Source organism: Tursiops truncatus, chromosome 5 (assembly GCF_011762595.2).
Source record: "Tursiops truncatus isolate mTurTru1 chromosome 5, mTurTru1.mat.Y, whole genome shotgun sequence".
In the NCBI taxonomy this organism is placed as follows: domain Eukaryota; kingdom Metazoa; phylum Chordata; class Mammalia; order Artiodactyla; family Delphinidae; genus Tursiops; species Tursiops truncatus.
Genome location: NC_047038.1, coordinates 92,898,357 through 92,921,377, shown reverse-complemented (window position 1 = coordinate 92,921,377; position 23,021 = coordinate 92,898,357). Strand labels below are relative to the sequence as shown.

General features: G+C 34.3%; 1 protein-coding gene and 1 long non-coding RNA gene across 9 annotated transcripts in view; one reads left to right on the top strand and one right to left on the bottom strand.

Moving 5' to 3' along the window:
• Window positions 1-21,131, bottom strand: part of LOC141278802 (uncharacterized) — a 36,337-nt gene extending 15,206 nt beyond the window's left edge. The window contains exon 1 of the long non-coding RNA XR_012332080.1: window positions 21,106-21,131. This is a non-coding gene — a long non-coding RNA (uncharacterized lncRNA). The remainder of the gene's footprint in view (window positions 1-21,105) is intronic.
• Window positions 1-23,021, top strand: part of CNOT6L (CCR4-NOT transcription complex subunit 6 like) — a 128,311-nt gene that overhangs the window by 32,264 nt on the left and 73,026 nt on the right. For 6 of the 8 annotated variants that reach the window (XM_019932767.3, XM_019932764.3, XM_019932763.3 and 3 more), the window contains 3 exons: window positions 13,952-14,073; window positions 16,500-16,686; window positions 18,023-18,108. In XM_019932767.3, the coding sequence (XP_019788326.1) occupies window positions 13,962-14,073; window positions 16,500-16,686; window positions 18,023-18,108 (385 nt within the window). In that variant the 5' untranslated portion in view covers window positions 13,952-13,961. Of the gene's footprint in view, window positions 1-9,096; window positions 9,211-13,949; window positions 14,074-16,499; window positions 16,687-18,022; window positions 18,109-23,021 lie in introns of those variants that run through there. The other 2 variants (XM_019932765.3, XM_019932769.3) reach the window with 2 other exon arrangements.

Sequence of the window (23,021 nt, the reverse complement as noted above, 5' to 3'; positions counted from 1 at the left end):
TGCTGTGCGTGGGCTTCCTCTAGTTGCGGCGAAAGGAGGCTACTCTTTGTTGTGGGCCGTGGGCTTCTCATTGTGGTGGCTTCTCTTGTTGCAGAGCATGGGCTCTAGGCACGCAGGCTTCAGTAGCTGTGGCACGCGGGCTCAGTAGTTGTGTCTCACAGGCTCAGTAGTTGTGGCAGTGGGCTTAGTTGCTCCGCGCATGTGGGATCTTTCTGGACCAGGGCTCAAACCTGTGTCCCCTGCATTGGCAGGTGGAGTCTTAACCACTGCGCCACCAGGGAAGTCCCCAGCTAGTGTTTCTTTTAGTTGTGGTTTGCCTTATCAGAATATTTTTCATAATACCAAATGATTTTTAAAATATCCTATATTTATAGTTTAAATAATACTAAGCAAAACAGGTTAATTTCCTTAACCAGAATATGGAAAAAAATTTAGAAAAGTATTGGTGCAACAGATGAATAAACCTTAGATAAATTATATGACATAGGATACTTCTATAGTGTTAGGCTTATAATAACTAAACAATTAAGCATAAAAATGCTTGAATTTACTGCTGTTCATCAAAGAAAATATGGTTGTTTAAATGGGCAATGATCTCTTTACAAGACTCATTAATTATGTGAATCTAGGTATTCTTAAATTATCTTTCTTATTTGGCAGAATTTTGTTTTTTGTTTTATTAGTCTTTGTATTTTACAGTATGAGCTTGTTATTTATCTTAATATTTTTGCAGATGTCTGTAGGATATAACTTTATCAGCATTGATAATGTGCTAGGTTATTATCTGAATTATGGAAGAAATTATTTTTTAAAATGTGAAAGTTTTACATATATCTTCAAATATATGTCAGGTGTCTTTGAAAATTTTAATTAAAAAACTCTTTGTAAAATAACGGTGAATGCTACACACCTGTAAGAGTGGCCAAAAATCCAAAACATTGACAACACCAAATGTTGGCGAGGATTTGGAGCAACAGGAACTCTTCATTGCTGTTGGGAATGCAAATTGGTACAGCCATTTTGGAAGGAAGGCTATTTGGTAGTTTCTTATAAAACTAAATATATTCTTATCATATGATCCAGTCAGCAGTCATGCTCTTTGGTATTTACCCAAATGAATTGAAAACTTATGTCTACCTAAAAACTCGTACATGGATGTTTATAGTAGCCTTTATTCATGATTGCCAGAACTCGAAAGCCACCAAGATGTCCTTCAGTAGGTGCGTGGATAAATAAACTGTAGCACATCCAGACAATGGAAATATTATTCAGTGCTAAAAAGTGATGAGCTATCAAGCCATGGAAAGACATGAAGGAACCTTAGATGCATATTAATGAGTGAAAGAAGCAAGTCTGAAAAGGCTGCATACTATATGGTTCCAACTATAGACATTCTGGAAGAGGCAAAACCGTGGAGACAGTAAAAAGATCATTGGTTGCCAGGGGTTAGAGGAGAGGAAGGGATGAATAAGCAGGGCACAGAGGATTTTTATGGCAGTGAAAGTATTCTCTACCGTGCTACATGGGTAGTTAATTGTCATCATACACATGTCAAATAGCCAGAATGTAACAATGTAAAACAGCAAGAGTGAACTCTTTTGTAAGCTATGAACTTCGGTTGATAACGTGTCAGTGTAGGTTCTTTGATTATAATAAATAACTGTTGGGGGTGGTTGTGCTGTGTGGAAACAGGAAGTAAACGGGAGCTCAGTGCTTTCTGCTCAGTTTTACTGTGAACCTAAAATTGCCCTAAAATTAAAGTTTATTAATAATAAAAAAGTTCTATTGTCATATTACAAGAACAATATATTGTCAATATTGAAGTTAGAGAATATAACTAAATAAGAAAAATAAAAATTACTCATAATCCTATTCTTTTAGACTTTTTCATGCACATTGATACAGATTTCATATACACATTGTTTTGTTACAAAGATGGGATTATTATATATTAAATCAGTTTTTGTTTTTAGTTAGCAGTACATCTTGAATACTTTCCCACAGATTTAAATCTTCAAAAAAGTAAAAAAATATGAGTTAGTGCCCTTTCACAATTGGAGAATGGACTGTTCTGATTTTTAAAGGTGCTTTTTGCTAAATATAGATTACCACCTTTCAGGTTGGGCTACAAAAAAATAAACATCCACTCTATACTGATTATAAATGTTATTCTTGAGGATTATTTATTGTAGAATTGTAGATTGGCACAAATGTTGGGTATTAGAGAGGGTCAAATAATAGAATTCTGGCTAAACCAATTTCCGTAGTATTTATATTTTGTGTATCTTTGAAAAACTGTCATTTGAATACCATGTGTTTTTTAAAGTAAATCATGGGATTTTAAGGTAGTTATTAAAGGAAACTTATATTAGGCTGTTATCAGTGTAAAAGAGCTACTAGTTTTATTGGAGGCTAGTTCTTAAAAGCAAAGATAACAAACAACAATGTATGTTGGTTAAAGTTAATTTTACTGAGACTGTATAGAATATATGATCTTTTAGTTACTATTATACATATTTTTGGTCACCATTTTGGAATGACTAGCATCACTTCCTAACCATCAAAGGGAGAGTCCCTTTTCATTTATTCACTTTGGAATTGATTCCTGAGAACAAGGAAGTTTATTATTTGGTATATTATAACTTTCCCTGTTCAAAGAGAATCATGAGGAAACTGAACTGTAGAAGAAACTTTCCCCCTGAAACAATTTATTTGTCTAGTTCAGTTTTATGGACTTGGATTGCTGTAGCTCTTTTTAGTCCTGTATTTGATGTATCTACGTATAAAAATTAAATTACGGTGTCTTTCATTAAATACTAGTTTAGAAATTTTATGATATTTTTAATGTAGCCATTAAATAATAGTGTTTTTCATTAAATATGTGTTAATTCGGAAATTTCTGAAGAGAAATTTGCTGGGATAGCCTAATAAATGAAACTTTCTAAAATTATAGCCAACCATCACTAAGTGGGAATTTTAAATTAAACCTTGGGGACATAAGCTTGAGGTTTTGTTTCATTTCTTCTGTGGCATAAAATCATGATTTTAGATGGAATAATCTAAATCTGGATTTCTACCTTACATTTGTTTTCAAAACCTGAAAGAAAGGATTTACAGTATTTTAGAACTAGAATATAGGCTAGTTGCTGACTCTAAAGAATCCTGAATTTAGAGCTAGTCTGCTCTAAGTGTATTCTCTCAATTTCAAAGAAGAGTATGAGTACATATTTTAGAATTGGGTCTTAGGCTAACTGGATCTATTTACTACACTAGTCATTATAATTGTGCATGCTGAAAAACTTGGGTTAAATGTGATAACAGTCAAATACCGTGCTATATAGTCTTGCTTTTATGATGGGAAGTGATAAGAATATTTTATATTTCATATAAGTACAGGGTTTTAAATGCATTTATAATTTTTTCAGATGATTTATGCATTTTTATTATTCATTTTTATTTTTTAATAAATTTGTAATTTAAGAATGTGACAGCTGAATCAGTAGAGGATATAGGACCTCTTGGAAGTGTGACTAGAAGAAATGCTGTTGAGCAAGAAAGTAAAAGGAAATGAATGAAGGAGGCAACCAGGATTATAGTTATCATGTTTATTATTAGAGTCTCTATGGCTGACAGTTTTTCATGTTAGGAAAATGTTCTGTAGGAAAGCATAAACAGATTTTTGAACTTTCCATGATCTTTTCTCTGTCCACCTATACAGCACCATCTCTCCATGCCTCCAGTGATATTTTTAGCAACCCTGAACTGCTTGTAATCCCCTTGTCCTGCAAGCACATGCACGTGTGTGTGTGTGTGTGTGTGTGTGTGTGTGTGTGTGTGTGTGTGGATTGGGTGGGGGAGTAGCGGGGGAGGGATCTTCTCTTCAGATGGCCTGGGTCATATAAACTCTGTTAGCATTTATTACTCAATGATAAAGTTGACTTATTACAGCTCTTTGGCATTGTTACTAAGAGTTTGCAAAATGCTATGGATTTAACTTTTGTGATTTGATTTGCTAAAGTCAATTTATGCTCTTTTTAGGCTAACATTTATAAATGCCTTGTGGTAAAGCTAGAGATATGGAATCATATTCTGTTTATTTTCCTTTTTTATTCACTTAAGTGGTGTTTTGGATGGGAAAGCAATTTTCCCCAAGTTGTTTTGCTTTACCAAGAGACGTGAATGATTAAATTATTTCATTTCCTAAGAGTCTTTCTGATGATGATATTGTGAGTAATTATAGATTAACCAGTATATGTAGTTCACATCATCACAAAAAAAAATTCCCTTATGCTTATTATAGTCTATCCCTCCCTCCACCCCTAACCCCTGGCAACCACTTAACCAGTTTTCTGTTCCCATACTTTTGATTATTGTGGAATGTCATATAAATGGATTTGTATACTACATAGCTTTTTATAAAAAATTGAGATATAATTGACACATAGCATTGTATTAGTTTTAGGTGTACAACGTTAACGATTTGTTATATGTGTATATTGTGACATGATTGCACTGAGAAAGGTGTAGTTAACATCCATCACCATGCAGTTACATTTTTTTGTGTGTGTGATGAGAACTTTTAAGATTTCTCTTAGCAACTTTCAAATATACAGTATTGTTAACTGTAGTTACTATGTTATACATTACATCCTCAGGACTTACTTGTTTTGTAACTGGGAGTTTCTACCTTTTGACTCCACCCATTTTGCCTACGCCCCCACCCCCACTTCTGGCAGCCACCAATCTCTTCTCCGTATCTATGACTATTTTTCTTTATTTTGGATTCCACATACAGGTAAGAGCATACAGTATTTGTCTTTCTCTGTCTGACTTACTTAGCATAATGTCTTCAAGGTCCGTTTGCAAATGATAGGATTTCCTTATTTTTTTATGGCTGAATAATATTTCATTGTGTGTTGTGTGTGTGTGTGTGTATCACATATTCTTTATTCATTTATCTATTGATGGGTACGTAAGTTGTTGCTGTGTCTTGGCTATTGTAAATAATGCTGCAGTGAACATGGGTTCAGATATCTTTTCTAGATAGTGATTTTGTTTTTTTTGGATAAATACCCAGAAGTGGAGTTGCTAGATCGTATGGTAGTTACATTTTTAATTTTTTGAGGAACCTCCTTACTGTTTTCCATAGTGGCTGCACCAATTTACACTCCTACTGACAGTACACAAGGGTTGCCTTTTCTCCACATCCTCACCATTTATCTCTTGTCCTTTTGATAATGGCTGTTTTAACAGGTGTGAGTTGATATCCCATTGTGGGTTTGATTTGCATTTCCCTGATGGTTAGTGATGTTGAGCCCCTTTTAATGTATCTGTTGGCCACCTATATATCTCTTTGGGAAAATGTCTGTTCAGATGCTTTGCCCATTTATGGATTTTTTTTTTTTTTTTTTTTTTTGCTATTGAGTTGTGTAAGTTCTTTATTTATTTTGGATATTAACCCCTAATTAGATACATGATTTGCAGATATTTTCTCCCATTCTGTAGGTTGCCTTTTCATTTTGTTGATGGTTTCCTTTACCGAGCAGAAGTGTTTTAGTTTGATATAGTCCAATATGTTTATTTTTGCTTTTGTAGTCTTTACTTTTGTGTCAAATCCAAAAAATCATTACTGAGACCAATGTCAAGGAGCTGACCCCCTATGTTTTCTTCTAGTTTTATGGTTTCAGGTCTACATTCAAATCTTTAATTAATTTTGAGTTGGTTTTTGTTAATTGTGTAAGATAGGGGTCCATTTGCTTTTTTTGCATGTGGCTGTTCAGTTTTCTCAACACTGTTTATTGAAGAGACTGTCCTTTCTCATTGTATATTCTTGGATCCTTTGTTATAAATTAACTGATCATACATTTTTGGGTTTATGTTGGGGCCTTCTACTTGGTTCCGTTAATCTGTGTGTCTGTTTTTATGCCCCAAACCTGCTATGTTGACTACTGTAGCTTTGTAATATACTGTGAAATCAGGAAGTGATTTCACAGTGATGCCTCCAGCTTTGTTCTTTCTCCAGATTTCTTTGGCTCTTCTGATCTTTTGTGGTTCCATGTACATTTTAGGATTATTTGTTCTATTTCTGTGAAAAATGGCATTGGAATTTTGATAGGGATTGCATTGAATTCTTCTAGTCCATGAGGATGGGATGTCTTTCTTTTTGTGTCTTTATTTTCTTTCATCAGTGTCTTACAGTTTGCAGGGTACAGGTCTTTTATCATGGTTAAATTTCTTTCTAAGTATTTTATTGTTTTGATGCAAATGTTAATGGGATTGTTTCCCTGATTTCCCTGATAGCTTGTTATTAGTGTATAGAAACACAACAGATTTTTATGTACTGATTTCATATCCGGTAACTTTACTGAATTCATTTATTCTAATGTCTTTTGGGTTTTCTACATATAATATGTCATCTGCAAACAGTTTTACTTCCTTTCTGATTTGGATCCCTTTTTATTTCATTTTCTTACCTAATTGCTCTGGCTAGGACTTCCAGTACCATGTTGAATGAAAGTGGCAAGAGTGGGCATCCTTGCCTTGTTCCTGATCTCAGAGGAAAAGCTTTCAGGTTTTCACCTTTGAGTATGGGTGTCTGTTGTGAGCTTGTCATACGTGGCCTTTATTATGTTGAAGTTTACTGTATATAGCATTTTAAGTATGGCGTCTTTAATTTAGCATAATGCATTTGACATTCATCCATGTTGTGTGTGTCAGTAATTCAATCATTTTTATTGCTGAGTAGTATTTCAGTGTATGGCTATTCCACAGTTTATTCATCAGTTGAAGGATATTTGTATTGTTTCCAGTTTGGGGTGACTATAAATAAATTTGCTGAAAACATTTATGTATGGGCTTTTGTATGAACATAAGTTTTAATTTTGCTTAGGTAAATACCTAGGAATGGGATTGCTGGGTTCTATAAGCGTATGTTTAATTTTATGAGGAATTACAAAACTGTTTTCTGAAGTGACAGTACCATTGTACTTTCCCATTGGTAAAATTTGAGGTTGTGAGTGTGTGTGTATTTATGTACAAATATGTATATATTTGTAAGCATACACACAAGGATATGGGGTGTGTGTGTGCGCGTGCGCGTGTGTGTTTTCCTTGTCAGTCCTATCGTAAGTTTTCAATGTAATCATTCTAATAGCTGTGTAGTGATATCTCATTGTGATTTTAAGTTGCATTTCCCTAATGCCTAATGTTGACCATCTTTTCATGTGCTTATTTTCTATCTGTGTATCTTTGGTGAAGTATCTGTTAAAATCTTTTGCCACTTTTTAAAAATTAGACTTTGTTATGATTTTGTTTTGAGAATTCTTTGTATATTCCAGAGTGCTTTTTCATATAAGTGTTTTGCATGTATTTATTCTCAATCTCTGGGCATGTCTTTTCATTCACCTTTCAAGAGTAGATGTTTTAAATTTTCAAGGAATCTAGTTTATCAGTATTTTTCTTTTATGGATCATGCTTTTGTGTTTTATTGAAGAAATATTTGCCTAATCCACAGTCCCAAAGATTTTTCTCTTACGTTTTCTTTTATAAGTTTTATAGGTTTTGCTTTTGCATATAAGCTTATGATCCTTGCAAGTTAATTTTGTGTATGGTGCAAGGTGTGGATTGATGCTTATTTTTTTATTTTTGCATATGGATGTCCAGTTGTTCCAGCACCATTTGTTGAAAAATCTATCCTTTCTCTATTGAATTACCTTTGTACCTTCGTGGAAAGTCTATTGACTGTATATGCATGGGTCTATTTCTAGTTTCTCAGTTATATTTTTTTCAACTATATGTGTCTGTCTTTTCATTAGTACCAAACTGTCTGGATTATCATTGCTTTCTAGTAAGGCTTGACATCAGATAGTGGGCACATCCAAGTTTATATTTCTTTCTCAAAAGTGTTTTGGCTCTTCTAGGTCCTTCCACATAAATTTTAGAATCAGCTTGTTGATTTTTAGGTTGGGAAATATTCTAAAAAAGAGATGGAAGATGACTTAAACCATGAAGGATGGATAGGAATTTGACATCATTGAAACAGATGAGAATGTGTATACCAGAGGAAGTAGAAAACACAGGCTACACGAAAAAAATGGAAAGATAGAGATTTGGGGAAGAAGTCATAGTCCTGAGAAAATTGATGTTGAAATTTTTAATCTAGTCTAATTACCTCCTGTTTTCTGTAAGATAGATAGATTGTATTCACTGTTTTTAGGTAAGTGGGAGGCATTAAATACAAGAAACATTAAAGCATTGTCGTTGTTAGAGACTAAGACCTAATTTGGGATGATAGGACATTATGATAGAATCATAAGCTTTGGTTGTCTAAATTGATTGCTAGTGAAATAAAATGAAACTTGTCCAATAATAGCATTATTTTGGAGCTTTGAAGTGCTTGGTAGATTTGTAATTCCAGGTCTTCATTTTTCCTTTTAGTATTTATTTATGTTTTATGTTGCTGCTGCTCTTGTTTTCTGGTATCCCACATATGGGGAAAAAATTTCTAGATATGCAGAAAAGGAGTTACATTCTTATTCTTTCTGCCTTTTTTCTCCCTCATGATAGTACTTTAACTGACAAGTTAGACTAACCCTGACACTTCCCCTTTTACAGAGTCAGAAGTTATCTTTCTGGATTACTCTAAAGTTTTCTTCAGATTACCTTTATAAAGGAGTATAACAATCATTACAGTTATCTCATTTTCATTCAGGGGATTTTTTGTTATATATGCCTATGCAGTGGCAATTACCTGATAAAGGGGAAAAGAGTAGTAACAAGAAGAAATGCCAAATTCTTCGTAGAAGTATTTGAAAGTAGAATATTTTATTACTTTATTTTTCAAGTAGTGCCATTAAAGTGATGTAAGCTACCTGAGGGCAATGATGCTGTTCAGCTTGTTCACTGTCGGAGTCTTAGTGCGTGGTATAATACATTACAATCAGTACTCCTCCAGTAAATGTTTGAATAAATGTTAAACTGATCAGAAACATGAAATTCCAGAAGTCTGAAGGTTATTTTTTCCATAATGATGGGTGGCTTTACCATTGTAAAACACGGATTTTATTTTGCTTTGTTTTTGTTTAGAATGGTGACAGATTGGGAGATATCATGAAAACTTTGAATGGATTCTTTCTGAACGTTTGCATTGTCATCATCTACGGACTTGAGTTGAATATGTCATTGAAGACAAATGCCATTCAGAGGCCCTTGGTATAGAAGAGGAGTGGAAATGTGGATGAAATTGTTATTTATCTCAGGGTGTCTTCTCAGCTCTTGTGATTGCCATCAATCTTTATCAGTATGATTCTACTATATGCAGTGTGATTTGCTAGGTGCTGTTTTTTAGTATCAGCTCTTGAGCTCATTTAGGGAAGGTATAGATTTTGTATGACAGTTGTAATGATTAATACTTGTGTATAGCTAAAAATAGATGTTGATGAGGAAATAGAAACTTCAGAAATGCTGTAGTGCAAGGGTTAGTTTGCTTTATTAAAAAAGGTAAACTTAGACATATTTTCTCAGAAGGGAAAATGGTCTTAATGTTTAAGAGCAGTTGGGAAGGATGGATGTTAGTCAAGGTGGGTATTCAATAAATAACAAACAATGTGTTCATAACCTTTGGAAATAAATGCTGATAGAAGACAGATTTATCTGAGAATATGTAAAGTGTAATAAGTCACTACATCTTGCTCCAAAATGGAAGCAGAAATATCTAATGTAGGCTTAATTTTGTCTTCTTTCAACTTTGGGAACTCTGCATCTCTGCCTAAGATTGCTTTGCAAACTACTGTTGAGACGATCACTTAATATTTCTATGGATATAAGTGCATATCTACTGGCTTGTACTTTAGGTTTGGATTCATTGAGTTAGAAGTCTGGTTCGTTATGAAGCACTATTCGGTGGTTGTAGCATTCTCTTTCTTATTCTGAGTTCTAAATGAAATAGTATTAATTGTGTTGAACTATAGACTGAGAGAAAATGATCTTAAATTTAGAGAAGGTGGTGGGAGGAAAGCTGTGGTTTAACACCATAAGGACTTAACATCTTTATATGTACTATAGAGCCCGCTGTTTTTTTAATAAGATGCTTCAGATGACCAAAATTAGCAGAAGTTTAGTTCTGGCCTTTAACAGTTTGCTCTGATTTGGCTCAGATTATTATTATTCGGGGATGGGGCAGGGAGGAGTTATTTTACATTATTTTCCTAGCCCCAGATATAAAACCTGAGATTTGGGAATCCTTGGCAATAGTGTATTTGGGCGTAACTCATATATATATATTGTAACATGCTATTCACTGAACACGATGCTATGTCGGTATCTTGTATTTTATTTACAGTTTTGGAAACTCCAAGGTAAATTTTTTAAGGCAAAGTAGCCCTAGTGTTACATACAGTGTTGCTTTGCAGCTAAAAAAAGATTGGAATACATTTTCCATGAAGTCAGTATTTTACAGGTTTACGTGAAGTTTTTGCTTAATTATACAGAAGACTGAGAACTAAATTAACGAAAATCTTCACTATATGTAGTAATTAATCATCCTTCAGTTACAGAGATTAAGACTTGTTTACTTTCAGGATAGTTCATAGAAACTAAGAAGTAGGAGATAATCAGGTTGTTTTTCCAGGACTGACGGTTGCTCTCAGAAATTTTGCCCTAGAATCTGAGGGGGCTGCGTTGGTGATAAAATGAGATTCAAGGAATGGGGTGGAGAGGATAGTAGGTTCAAAGAAGCTTATGTAGTCAGTATTTGGGGAGCTATGTGGAGTATTTTTCATAGTGTCAAAATGGGGTTTGAAGACTGGAAGTTAAAAAGGCTGTGTTGTGAAGGGGCTTTTAGTTTACTTTGTTATGTGATCAGGATCCCCAATATAAATTAGGTTGATATAATGGGAGGATCTTTGGTGTATAGCAGGAACTGATGTAAGATATTGCAGAAATTAGAAACTCTTGGAAAAAACAATTAAAAAACCTGCCTCTTCATCAATTTGATAAAGAAGATAGGAAAAGGAAATTAGCTGCTAGGCTTTACAAAATAAAACATTTCTCTTTCTTGGATGAAAAGTGTCAATCCAGTATTTAAGCCTTGGACTGACCTATATCTTAGACTGTTGAGAAAGCACATTAACAGTGTAAATTACGTTTGAATTATTATTTTATATATTTATTTTGAATTAGGTTTTTATGGTATGTCTCCAGGACGGAAGGTTGATGTTGAGGAACTGAGAGGGAAGATAAAGCTGAATAGGAGTATTCAATAATACCAGTTTCCTAAATTTGAGCTAAGTTTTTAGTAGCATGCTTGAAAACCTGATGTTTGGGACAGTAGTGATCACCAGATCTATAGACTCTACTAAATTACTTAGTTAATGCAAATGCAAAATGTTTTAACTTCAGTTAGACTATCCAAATTTAGTTTCATTTTGAAGGATTAAGTGACTTGTAATTTTATTGACTTCCTAATCAAATCCAAAGGAGACCTTTGACCCCTAACATAGCAGTATTAATATTACTTTGGTTTTTACATATTATAGACACTGGTAAACATTTTATGGATATGTTTTGCAGGAACAGATTTTATAAATTTTATTGGACCTACAAAGATGGAGACTTATGAAAAATTAAAGAAAAAGAAATATAGTTCTTATATAGTAGCTGTTTTAGAGATTAGCATTAGTGGGCCAGAAGAGATGATGATGATTAATCTCCTATCTAGATTTTGTAAATATTTAGGGAAATTGAACATGTGGATTAATGACCATTTCATGAGATTAATTTTTAGAAGAGCATTGACTGTTAATTGGGAAAGGTGAGAGGAAGATGGTAGTTTTTAGGATTATAAAGCATATATGATCATTCCACAAATACATATTCAGTGCCTACTATGTGGTAGGAACTGTATAGAGTTATAAAAAGGATATGCCTCCACACAGAAACAACTTATTGTCCCCTTAAATAACACACCATCTAGTGGGAGCCATGATTAAAACTGCCAAATTAAGTTGACCTGTGCACTATATTTTATAAAAGTGATTTAAAATTAATGAAACATAGTTTTTGCAAATGTCACAGTCTTAATTTTTTATCCATTCTCATTGTAGATGATGGATTTGTAGCATGTCTTTGGATCTGAATCTGTTTGATTTGGTTTTGCTTTAACTTGTGTTTTTGTAGAATTTTATATTAGTGTGCAGGAGTATCCACAGAGACACGTGTACCTTATGGTGCATAGCAGAAATTCTGAAAACCTTGTTACCTAAAAATTTTATATTCAGAAATAATTTACATAGGCCAAAAGTGGTAAAAATCAAGCTTTTCCCGAGGAAAATGATCATACTCTTTGTGCTGTGTGAAGATCCGGGACATTTATGGAAAATAAAATATGTTTCCGTATCACCCAGTTGTGTGATAAGGTTAGAGCAGAAGAGCTTAACCTGGAAATTTGGAAGCTAATTACTGTTAACAGATGAAAAAATCTGGAAAACTTTCTCTTTGCCTCTTTTAGTAAATAGGAAGGAATGACTGTTTTTCCTTCCGCAATATGAGGACAAATTATGGTATGGGAAATTTTGATTGTATTCTTTTCTAGCTTTGATTTCTTGATACATGATAGAATACTTCCTGTTTTTCTTTGTTCTCTTTATGTAACAAATTTCAGACCATCTGAAAGTAACTCTTACATTGAGATAGAACTTCTAAACTACTTAGAAACACTCCCAGTTTTAGGCAGTTGGTTTTCGTGTGTGTCTGTATGTCTCTGTGTTAAAATATGAGCAAAGAACCAACTATAAATACTATGAGGGTATTTACTGATAGCATGCAGGAGTTTAATTAGGTTCAGGATTTTGTAATTTGCTATTCTTGTTAGATCTGAACGGGATTTCATTTTCTGCCAATTACCGAGCAGTAACTCTTGTATTAGACCTCTTGAATGATTACTTTTATGGCCATTTGTCATCTGATCCATACATTGCATTCTTGAGGAGTTTATGTCTAGCTGGTCATCACTGATGATTGTTCAGTGATTATTTTGGCAGTTAACTGAAGAAAACTGTTTAATATTAGTTTCAATTAGGGTGGCCATGTAACTCATGATCCAAATTGGACACTTTTGGGAGTGAAGAAGTGTTATCAATAATTACCTAAGAATAACAGATATAAACCAAGACTGGTCCTTGCAAACCAAGATACATGATAATCTTAATTAGATGCTTTTGATCGCAAGTAACAAAACATGAACTAGTAGTTTAAACAATAAGTAAAATAGATTGACTTGTGTATCCAAAAAGCCCAGTATTTGAGAGTGCTACAGGCGTGGTTTGGTGAGGACTCTGGCTTTGTTTCTCTATTTTCTCATCTTTGACTGAAACGGCTGGCTTTCCTTATAGTTGGATGCTTGCCAACAATAGCTGGGGCTGTATTCTTTTTCATTTATGACCAGCAGGAGAGAGAAGCCTGCTCCTCCCATAAACATAAAATGAGTCTTAAGCCTAGTGATTATTAAATATTTCTGAACTAATCTCTGTGACAAGAGGAATGTCATGTGCTAATTGTCTTAGATATGGAATATCTGAATATCACTGAGACGAGGAGGATAGGATTACTCTGATTCTCTTAGGCCAGTCAGAGTCCATTCAGGAAACTTGCATAGGGTCAGTCTGTCTTGGGAAGCAAGGCAGCTAAATGAAGGGGAAGGGGTGCAATGGATGTTTGGGAAGCAACCACCATGTTTTCTGTGAAGTCCAGTGTCCCTGCTTCTTTGCATTTTTCCTGAGACATCTCTTACTGAGTACCTGCAATAGCCTAGCATACTTTAGATGTGTTTTCCTTCTAGTGAGAATTTAGTAGTAACTTGGCAAGGGGGGAGAAGAAGAAAATTTACCATCTCATTTTTCTTTCTCTCTTTTTTTTCTATTAGATTATAATTGTTGATTTTTTTTTCCCCTTACAGACTAATAGGGATGCCAAAGGAAAAATATGACCCTCCAGATCCTCGCAGAATTTATACCATCATGTCAGCAGAGGAGGTAGCCAATGGGAAAAAATCTCACTGGGCAGAATTAGAAATCTCGGGTGAGTGGAATCTGAAATACTTAATCTGGGCTATAATAGCAATGATGAACAAGAGTTGAGTGTTATACTTATTTCTTTGCTGTACATTTTTAATTAGATGAATTAATTGAGAAAATACAAGATGCTGAGGCACTAGTGTTTAACTTATTGATTTATCTGTGACTAAATATCTTTGTTCCCATTCTTTCTTTTGAGATTAATACTGTGGGCCACAGTTGGCATCTAAAGTTGAAGGCATTGGGAGTTCAGTTTCTAAGTAAAACTAGATTCTTTGATATAATAGATTTTGTTTTGGCTATTGCAGAGTAATCATTTTTGCAAATTGATATCTTTGCCGTCCTCCTGTCATCCCATTGTTGGTAGAATGGGAAACCTAGGAGCTATCTGTTTATTCTATAAATTACATGTTTAGGAGTTGTTAAAGTAGAATCTGATTCCTAAACACTCATAACCAGTCTAATAGTGAGCAAAACATCAGACAAACCGAAGGACATTCCACAAAATTCCTAGCTAGTAATCCTCAAAATTGTCAAGGTCATGAAAAACAAGGAAAGACTGTGAAACTGTCACAGATGAGAGAAGACTAAGGAGACATGATGACTAAATGCAAAAAATATGATCTTCCAGATCCTCGAACAAAAAGGTGTAAAAACTGGTGAAATTCAAATAAAGTCTATAAAGTAGTTATCTTCGAACAAAAGGGTGTAAAAACTGGTGAAATCAAATAAAGTCTATAAATTAGTTAATATTGACACTACGTACCAATCTTGGTTTCCTAGTTTTGACAAATGTACCGTGGTAATATAAGATGCTGGTACTAGGGGCAACTGGATGAGGGGGTTATAGGAACTGTATTATCTTGGTAGCTTTTCTGTAGATCTAAAATTATCACAAACTTAAAAGTTTATTAAAAATAAAATATAAGTACAGTTTTTCTTTTATGAATTGATACAATACAGATTATATTTAGAATGTAATTTTTTCCCCAGTAAGCTTTCATTTGGAAGAGTTAAACGCATATTATGGTGTCAATAGCAAGAAATACCTGTATCTTTAGCTAAAAGGTGGTGGTTAGGTGATTGATAATTAAAAAAAAATGAATATGAGCAAATCCTATTAGGTTAACCCAGGGATTCTCAACTTGGCACTATTGACACTTAGGGCTGGACAGTTCTTTGTGGTTGGGAGTGGTTGTGTGCGTGTCGGATGTTTAGCAGCATTCCTGGCCACTACCCACTAGATGCCAGTAGCACCCCTCTAGTTTTGACAACCAAAAATGTCTCCAGATTGCTAAAGTCCCTTGGGGAGCAGTATTGCCCCTGCTCGAGAACCATTCGGTTAAACCCTGGGTAAAACTGAAATAAGTTTCTTTTTTACTAGAGCCTCTTTTCACTTGAAACCTTTGTTTCCTATTAAAATGCAAAATCCTAATTGGCACTTTAAGCCTGATTATAGACAGCATGAAGGAACCTGTGAACCCTGAACAGAAGATCTAAGTTCGAGTCTACTGCTTGATAGCCATATGAAAAATAACATTTCCCTATTGAGACTTTTTGCCGTCTCTACCTTCCACTGCTCTTTTAATCAATATCTGTTAGCATTTTACTTTGGTAAAGTTTTCAGAGTCTCTTCATATAAGTTTATTGTTAAGATAACATCACATTTTACAGAAGCTGAAGCTATGTGATTTGTTTAGGCTTATATGGCTAACAAATGGTAAAAATCAGGACTGTGAACCAAGTCTTCTTTTTCCAGTACATGTTCTACCATAGCTGTCAGATGCTGACTGATAGGTAAAGCTTAATGAGTGACTATTTCCTTGAGTATGTTGCACTTAAATGCAAAATCTTAAACCAGAGTTATTAATGTATAATTGAAATATGAGAAGGCTGGGGAAGATGTCTCCTTTGGGAGTAAAATGGTTTTCCCGGCGGCTAATCTAAGGTTGGTTCTAAATCATAGCAATTACTCCTGTCTATTTAAAGTTTGTGGACTAATTCAGGCCCTAGATATAGATAAACCTTGCACTATTAATTTTCACGAAGTATGTGAGAAGTGCTTTTGTGAGGATCATAACTTAGAGAAAAAAAATTCAGGACTGTTCTACTACAAAAGCTCAATTCAGCCCCATGCTTTCTCCTTGAGACCATGTGATCACCCTGACTCCAAGGGTCTCCTCATTATGCCACATCTTATTTAATACATGGAAGATTCATGAGAAAGAATGGTTGTCGGAAAAAAGTGGCATGAAATTAAAGAAGGACCAGGTGTGTTTGGAAGCAATCAAGTAGCATTAAATACAAAATTAAAATGCCAGAGTCACAATATCTGTATGTATTTGTGGGCTCTTCTCCCACTTTTTAGTCCTTGTAATTCAGTCTTTGTCTTGGGCCAAAAGTTTAATGCATCAATATTTTGCCTTTTAGGTAGAGTGCGGAGCTTAAGTACATCACTTTGGTCATTGACACACTTGACAGCACTGCACCTAAATGACAATTACCTTAGTCGCATTCCACCTGATATTGCCAAGCTTCATAATCTGGTTTACCTGGATCTGTCATCCAATAAACTCAGAAGTTTACCAGCAGAACTAGGAAACATGGTGTCTCTCAGGTGAGGAAATATAAATGTGACTCACTGTATAAAATTCTAAATTTACCAAATAAGAATATTATGGAAGGTTACTCATCTTACAGTAGGAGTTCCATATGTATGTGAAGGTTAAATGATATAAATTGTCTAAGCAGAGTGCTTGAGTTGGGCTCCATTGAACGCTTCTTTTCCTTTCTTCCTTTAAATTTGGAGGTTTCTGGCTAGAAATGTGCTTGTATGACCAATTTCTTTTGACAGACTTGAGGTGGGATAGGGCTATAAAATACCTAAGTCTCGCTTTACACCCAAGTGACAAATCTCATCAGAATTAATTGGGGCTAGACTAGTCTAGACTAATGAGAAATAATTGGGAAAATGATTTGTTTATAAGTAAAGGTTTTAGAAACATCTATTTTATAAGGCAAGTTATGCTTATATATTACAACTCCTTAAGGAAATCTTAAAACCTGATAATAAATGGATTTATTTCTAGTCTTTCAGGATTCTTTAAGAAATTTCTTCATAGGAGAAAATTGTATAGGAATCTTGAGACCTTGTATAAATGTTCCCAATGAAAACAAGGATTGCTTTTCTACCTTATCTGCTGAATAGTAATGTTAAAAAATTGCCATCACATGTTTAAAATTAAATATTTAATATCATTTAAAAATCTTGTTCTTTGCCATCCCCTTACTGTGTGTTTTTGTTGTTTTTTATATTTTTTAGTCATTTATTTTATACCTTTTGGTCATTAATTAATTACAAGGGCTGTTTATTTTTTCTGTAGTCTGCCCAAAATTTCACAATCATAAATCAGATCTCACCTGTGCTATCCTATTTATACTATCCTATGCTTTATTTTTAATGTTTATATTCTGTGTCAATGATTGTTGTATCTTGAAGTGATAATAGTTGTATTGTTATAAAAATTGATACAGGGGATTGGCTACTATAGTTAAATCCTGAAGTTTATTTTAAAAAGATTACTTTTTTCTACGAATGAGACTAGGTTCAAGGATATCTGCTGTCTTTGGGTACATAAAATATGTGTCACTCTGATTTGCATCTGAGAGGCATTTTGGGTGAGAGAGAAAAGGGAGCATATTTAGCCTGAGAATGACATACAGTTCCTATACCTTTAACTTTAATCTGTGCTAGAGAATGAGTAAATCATAGAAACACTGTTAATAATTGTGGCAGCTACAACATTTTTGGATGAATGTAGAGAAATATACCCTGAATGTAGACATCACTCATGTTATGTTAGAAGGCAGGTTAAGAACAACGACTGTAGGTATTAATAAAGTTTGATATATTAAACTAAAACAGTTTTTGTGTTTTTTTTTTTAAAAAACAGGGAATTGCTTTTAAATAACAATCTGTTACGGGTTTTGCCTTATGAACTTGGTCGGCTCTTCCAGCTACAAACTCTAGGTTTGAAAGGTGAGTGATTTTTTAAAAATGATAGCATTAGCACTCAGCATTGAGGTTTTCTTAGCCTTTTAAAGACCATTTTGGTTACAATTAGGCCAGGTTTTAGTATAATTTCGAGAGTGTAACTATAGATTACTCTTGAAAGAAAAGTGGTTCTTCTCTATCAAATTGAACTTCACGATTTCAACAAGCTGCCATCATTTTAACAAACTTGTATGGGGGAAACTTCGGGTTTTTTTGTTTTGTTTTGTTTTTATATTTTACTGAAATTTCTTAGAGGAGATAGTTTAAATTAACATTTAGCACTGTAGTTTTTTTTCCCATTTTTTTAAAAAATTGAAAACAGTGATGTAACATAATGAATTTTAACCTCAGCCAGAATGTCTGGTTTTGATAGAGTAGATAGCATTGGCATATTAGGTTTATAAGAGGGAAAACATTACAGTAAAAATGAGCTATGTCTAATAAGTGTAGTTATTGTAAATAGTGTATTAATCCAAAATGCATGTTCCTCTGATGATATCATCTCAGTTTGGAATGAAAGTCATACTCAAATCACATAAATACTGAGATTTGTATATTTTTCTCTTATAGCATAGCATAAGAAGAAGGGTTTATTTTGAATGCAGAGGACTAAATACAGATTTACTCTATTGGTTAAACATTTTCCATGCTAATGAGGAGGGAACGTTAAAGCCTTATGAAGTATACACTTTCATATGTTTTATTTTCCTTCTTCAAAGACTACTGAGTCTCATGAACGTGTTGTTTGCGTTTGCTTAAATCATATAGTGGAGCATTAAGAAAGAAGCTTGAATAAGAGTGGTAAGATTGCTGACATTATTTGTTGAAATGACAAAAGTGGTGTTAGGCTTCCTTATACAGTTAACCCTTCGTAAGTTGGATAATTATATGAATGGTCTAACTCTTGTGATTTTAGGTTCTTTGTAGGAATTTACTGATGCTTTTTATCATGTATGAATTAGACATATGGGGAATACTTTTTATCTAAAGTATTTTCTTGAGGATTAACCCAAGGCATTTGAAATTTAACTGTTGGGATATTTCGCCTTACTCTCTGTGTGCTAAATCTTATTCTTGTAAATGTAGCTGAAACAGCCATCCAGCTAGAGTTGGAATGGGGGCAGGTCTGTTCATGCCTATTACAAAGTATGGAATGGTTGTCATTTTTATAATCTTAGATTTCAGAATTCACACTTTTCATACTGATTATAATAAATGGTATATTTTTTGTCTCCAAGGATAACCATTGTTTCTTACTTTCAACATCAATCAGAACAGCTGTTTTCCTCCTCCTAATCTTGATGGAGAGCATGTCAATGACAAATGAATACCTTGCTATTGAACCCAGTTGGACTTACCCTTCATACCACATAACATTCCTGGAAAAGCAAATATTATATATCTTACTGTTTCATAACTCTATTCCATGTTATCTCATATAGAGACATGTTCTCTGGGCTTCCCTGGTGGCGCAGTGGTTGAGAGTCCGCCTGCCGATGCAGGGGACACAGGTTCGTGCCCTGGTCCGGGAAGATCCCACATGCCATGGAGCGGCTGGGCCCATGAGCCATGGCCGCTGAGCCTGCACGTCCGGAGCCTGTGCTCCGCAACGGGAGAGGCCACAACAGTGAGAGGCCTGCATACCGCAAAAAAAAAAAAAAAGAAAAAAGAGACATGTTCTCAGAAAATTTAGCTTAGTATCAACTGAATGAATCTTTCTGAATATCCTTTATCTCCTGGGTTCTTCATTTACTAGTTAAAATGTTAGTCTTCCAAACTACTGTCTTTGGTTGGACTTTGATTCTAGTGTCCCTTGTCTACTGATGATTCACATTTGTTAAAATCTCACTTTAGACTTTCAAATCAGGCACCAGCTCTGCTTTACCAGCTGTAACTTAGCTTTGTCCGTGCCTATGGATAAATTCCTTTTCATTAAACTTCAATTTAAATTCAATATAAATACCTATCTGCAGGCTTTCCTCTTCTGTGAGAATCTGTTTTTCTGGCAGTGCTATTTTGTGTTCAGGTGATCAGTACAGAAGAGCAGAGACCTTTTAGAAATGAAAGAAAGCCAGAGCCCTCCCTGCCATCTTTCAAAACTTTAAGGTGGTAAAAACAGGATTGATTTTATGAAGGAATTGAAGGAATAAAATGTTCCTAATGAATGGTAGCTTTATATTCTTAGGAAGGTAAAACTTGAAATAATTTCTTAATCAGTTTTAATAACCACATAGTGGTACTTTGTGCCCAAAAAAGGGGGGAGGGAGTAGAGTGGAGCACTTAAAATAGCACTGTGATATATTTAAAAGAAACAATGAAAATGGATGGCCTCTAAGATTCCATTTTGTCTTGAAACCAGAAAAAGGAGTGCCTTTCTTCCATTTCCTGTCTTCCTCTGAAACATAGATACTGAAATTTTGATAATGAATTTGATCATCCTGGCTCAACAAGTTAATTTTTAGAAATGCTATTTTGAGACTTGAGGAGTATGTGTGGTGGGTAGGGTATTTGAAGAGTTAGGATAAGAAGGCCAATTTAAAAACTACAAACATGGCCAGTCCAGGAAGTTGGAAATGTTCTTTTAAGTCACTTAAAAGAAAAATCCAAACTGTATTAGTTTTATGGAAGAAAAGGTGTAAGTGAAAACAATTCTCATATAGTTATTTTTAAATAATTTAGAATTCATGTCCTAAGGTATAAAGCAATACTTTCTCTGACATATGGGCCGAACAGTTGTCCTCAGGCATTAAACATTGATGTCCCCAAATAATAAAAACTTTAGAACTTCAATAATTGTGAAGATTTCTAGCTTCCTTCTAAGAATTACTTATCTCCCTTAAAATAAAATGGACCATGGCAGTTGAAGATTCTTTTACTATGTAAACTTTTTAATTCATGAAATATATCATAATATACACAGAGTAACATTTTAAAGAAAATAAAATAAGTAACTACACACCCATTATCTAACGTTCTCAGTACCTTTTTAAAAAATGCATTTAAAAATCCGATTGCCACTCATATAGGAGGCAAAGTACTTTCTTCTGTATTGTATAACGAGCTTCTGGAAATTAGTAAATAAAAGACAGTCTATTAGAGAGCATATTAATAATTCATATAAGAGGATTTACAAATGGCTGTAAAATTAGAAAGTTGATCAACATTATATAATAATAACAATGCAAATTGAGACTATACTCAATTTTTACCTATCAGATTGGATGAATTCCAAAAATTTGATAAACTAACTGTAGGTGAGATTATTGGGAAATAGGCACAATCAAACCTTGTTGGTGTAGATCCCCTGTATCTTTTAAGTTTCCTGTGTGCCTTTTCTTGATTACATCTTCATCACTTCTCCCAGAGGTTATTACTGTCCTAAATTCTGTTAGTTTTCTTTCGGTCATCCAACAGGTATTGATGAGCACATACTATGTGCCAGATACTGAGCTTATATATGTATCTGTTAAGGGTGTTTTAACCTTTATATAAATGGAATCCTACTGAATGTAATTTTCTGTGACTTGGTTTTGACTTTATGTATTTACGATTCATACATTTATGCATTCGTGTAATTGTAGTTAATCTGTTTCATTGCTGTGTTGTATTCTGTTATATGAATATGCTGTAATTCATTCTACTATAGATATTTAGATTGTTTCCACCTTTTTTTGACTACTATAAGCAATGTAGCCATGAACATTCTTGTACATGTCTCCTGATAGAGTTCCTAGGAATGGAATTGTTGGGTTATAGAAAGAAGCTTATACATTCTTAGGTTTATTAGGTAATGCCATAATATTTTACAAAGTAGCTATACTAAAATATACTCCCGAAAGTAATACAGTTGCCATTTTTCTGTCTTCTTCCCAACACTTACTTAGTATTGTCAGATTTTTAAAGTTTTGCCAGTTATCAAGTGTGAAACAGTTTCTAGTCCTACCTTAATTTACATTTTCCTAATTGATAATAAAACTGAGAATCTTTTCATATATGTATTGGCCACGTTTCTTCTCTGAAATTGCTATTGATATCTTTTGCTTATTTTCACTTGGAATTTTTAACTTTTGTCTATTTTGTATTGTAAATGTCTTCTTCCACTCTGGCTTTTCTTTCTGTTTTCTTTGTTGGTATTGTTTAATGAATAGATTTGATTTTTTTTTTTTTGGCGGTACGCGGGCCTCTCACTGTTGTGGCCTCTCCCGTTGCGGAGCACAGGCTCCGGACGCGCAGGCTCAGCAGCCATGGCTTACGGGCCCAGCTGCTCCACGGCATGTAGGATCTTCCCGGACCGGGGCACGAACCCGTGTCCCCTGCAACGGCAGGTGGACTCTCAACAACTGCGCCACCAGGGAAGCCCTTGATTTTTTTTTATTGTAGTTGAATTTAAAATTCTTTTCTTTTGTGACTAGTGCATCTTATGTTTTATTAAAGAAATCCTGCCCTACCCCAGTCATAAATAGTTTTTCTATATTATCTCTTAAAAGTTGTTGTAAAGTTTTGCTTTTCATAGTTAATTCTTTCATTCATTTGGAGTTGATTTTTTAATATGGTATGAGAGGTCTAATTTTGGGAGGGATCTCATTTTGTCTTTTCCTTGTGAATAACCAGTTGTCTCAACATCATTTAGTGACTAGTTTTCCCTTTTCCCACTGATCAGCAAAGTCACCTCTCTCATATATCAGCAATGTGTCGTAGGCTTGTTTTGGGATCTCCATTCTCTGTACCCAGCAGTACCCAGTCTGTACCCAGTCAGTTTGTCTCACCTTGCACTGATTACTACATTGTCATAATTGTTACTATGGCTTTATATTAAGATTTGATATCTCTTTTGGGAAGTCTCTTTACATTTTACTTTTGCAATGTCTTGGCAGTTTGGGTGCCTTGAATCTTCCTCA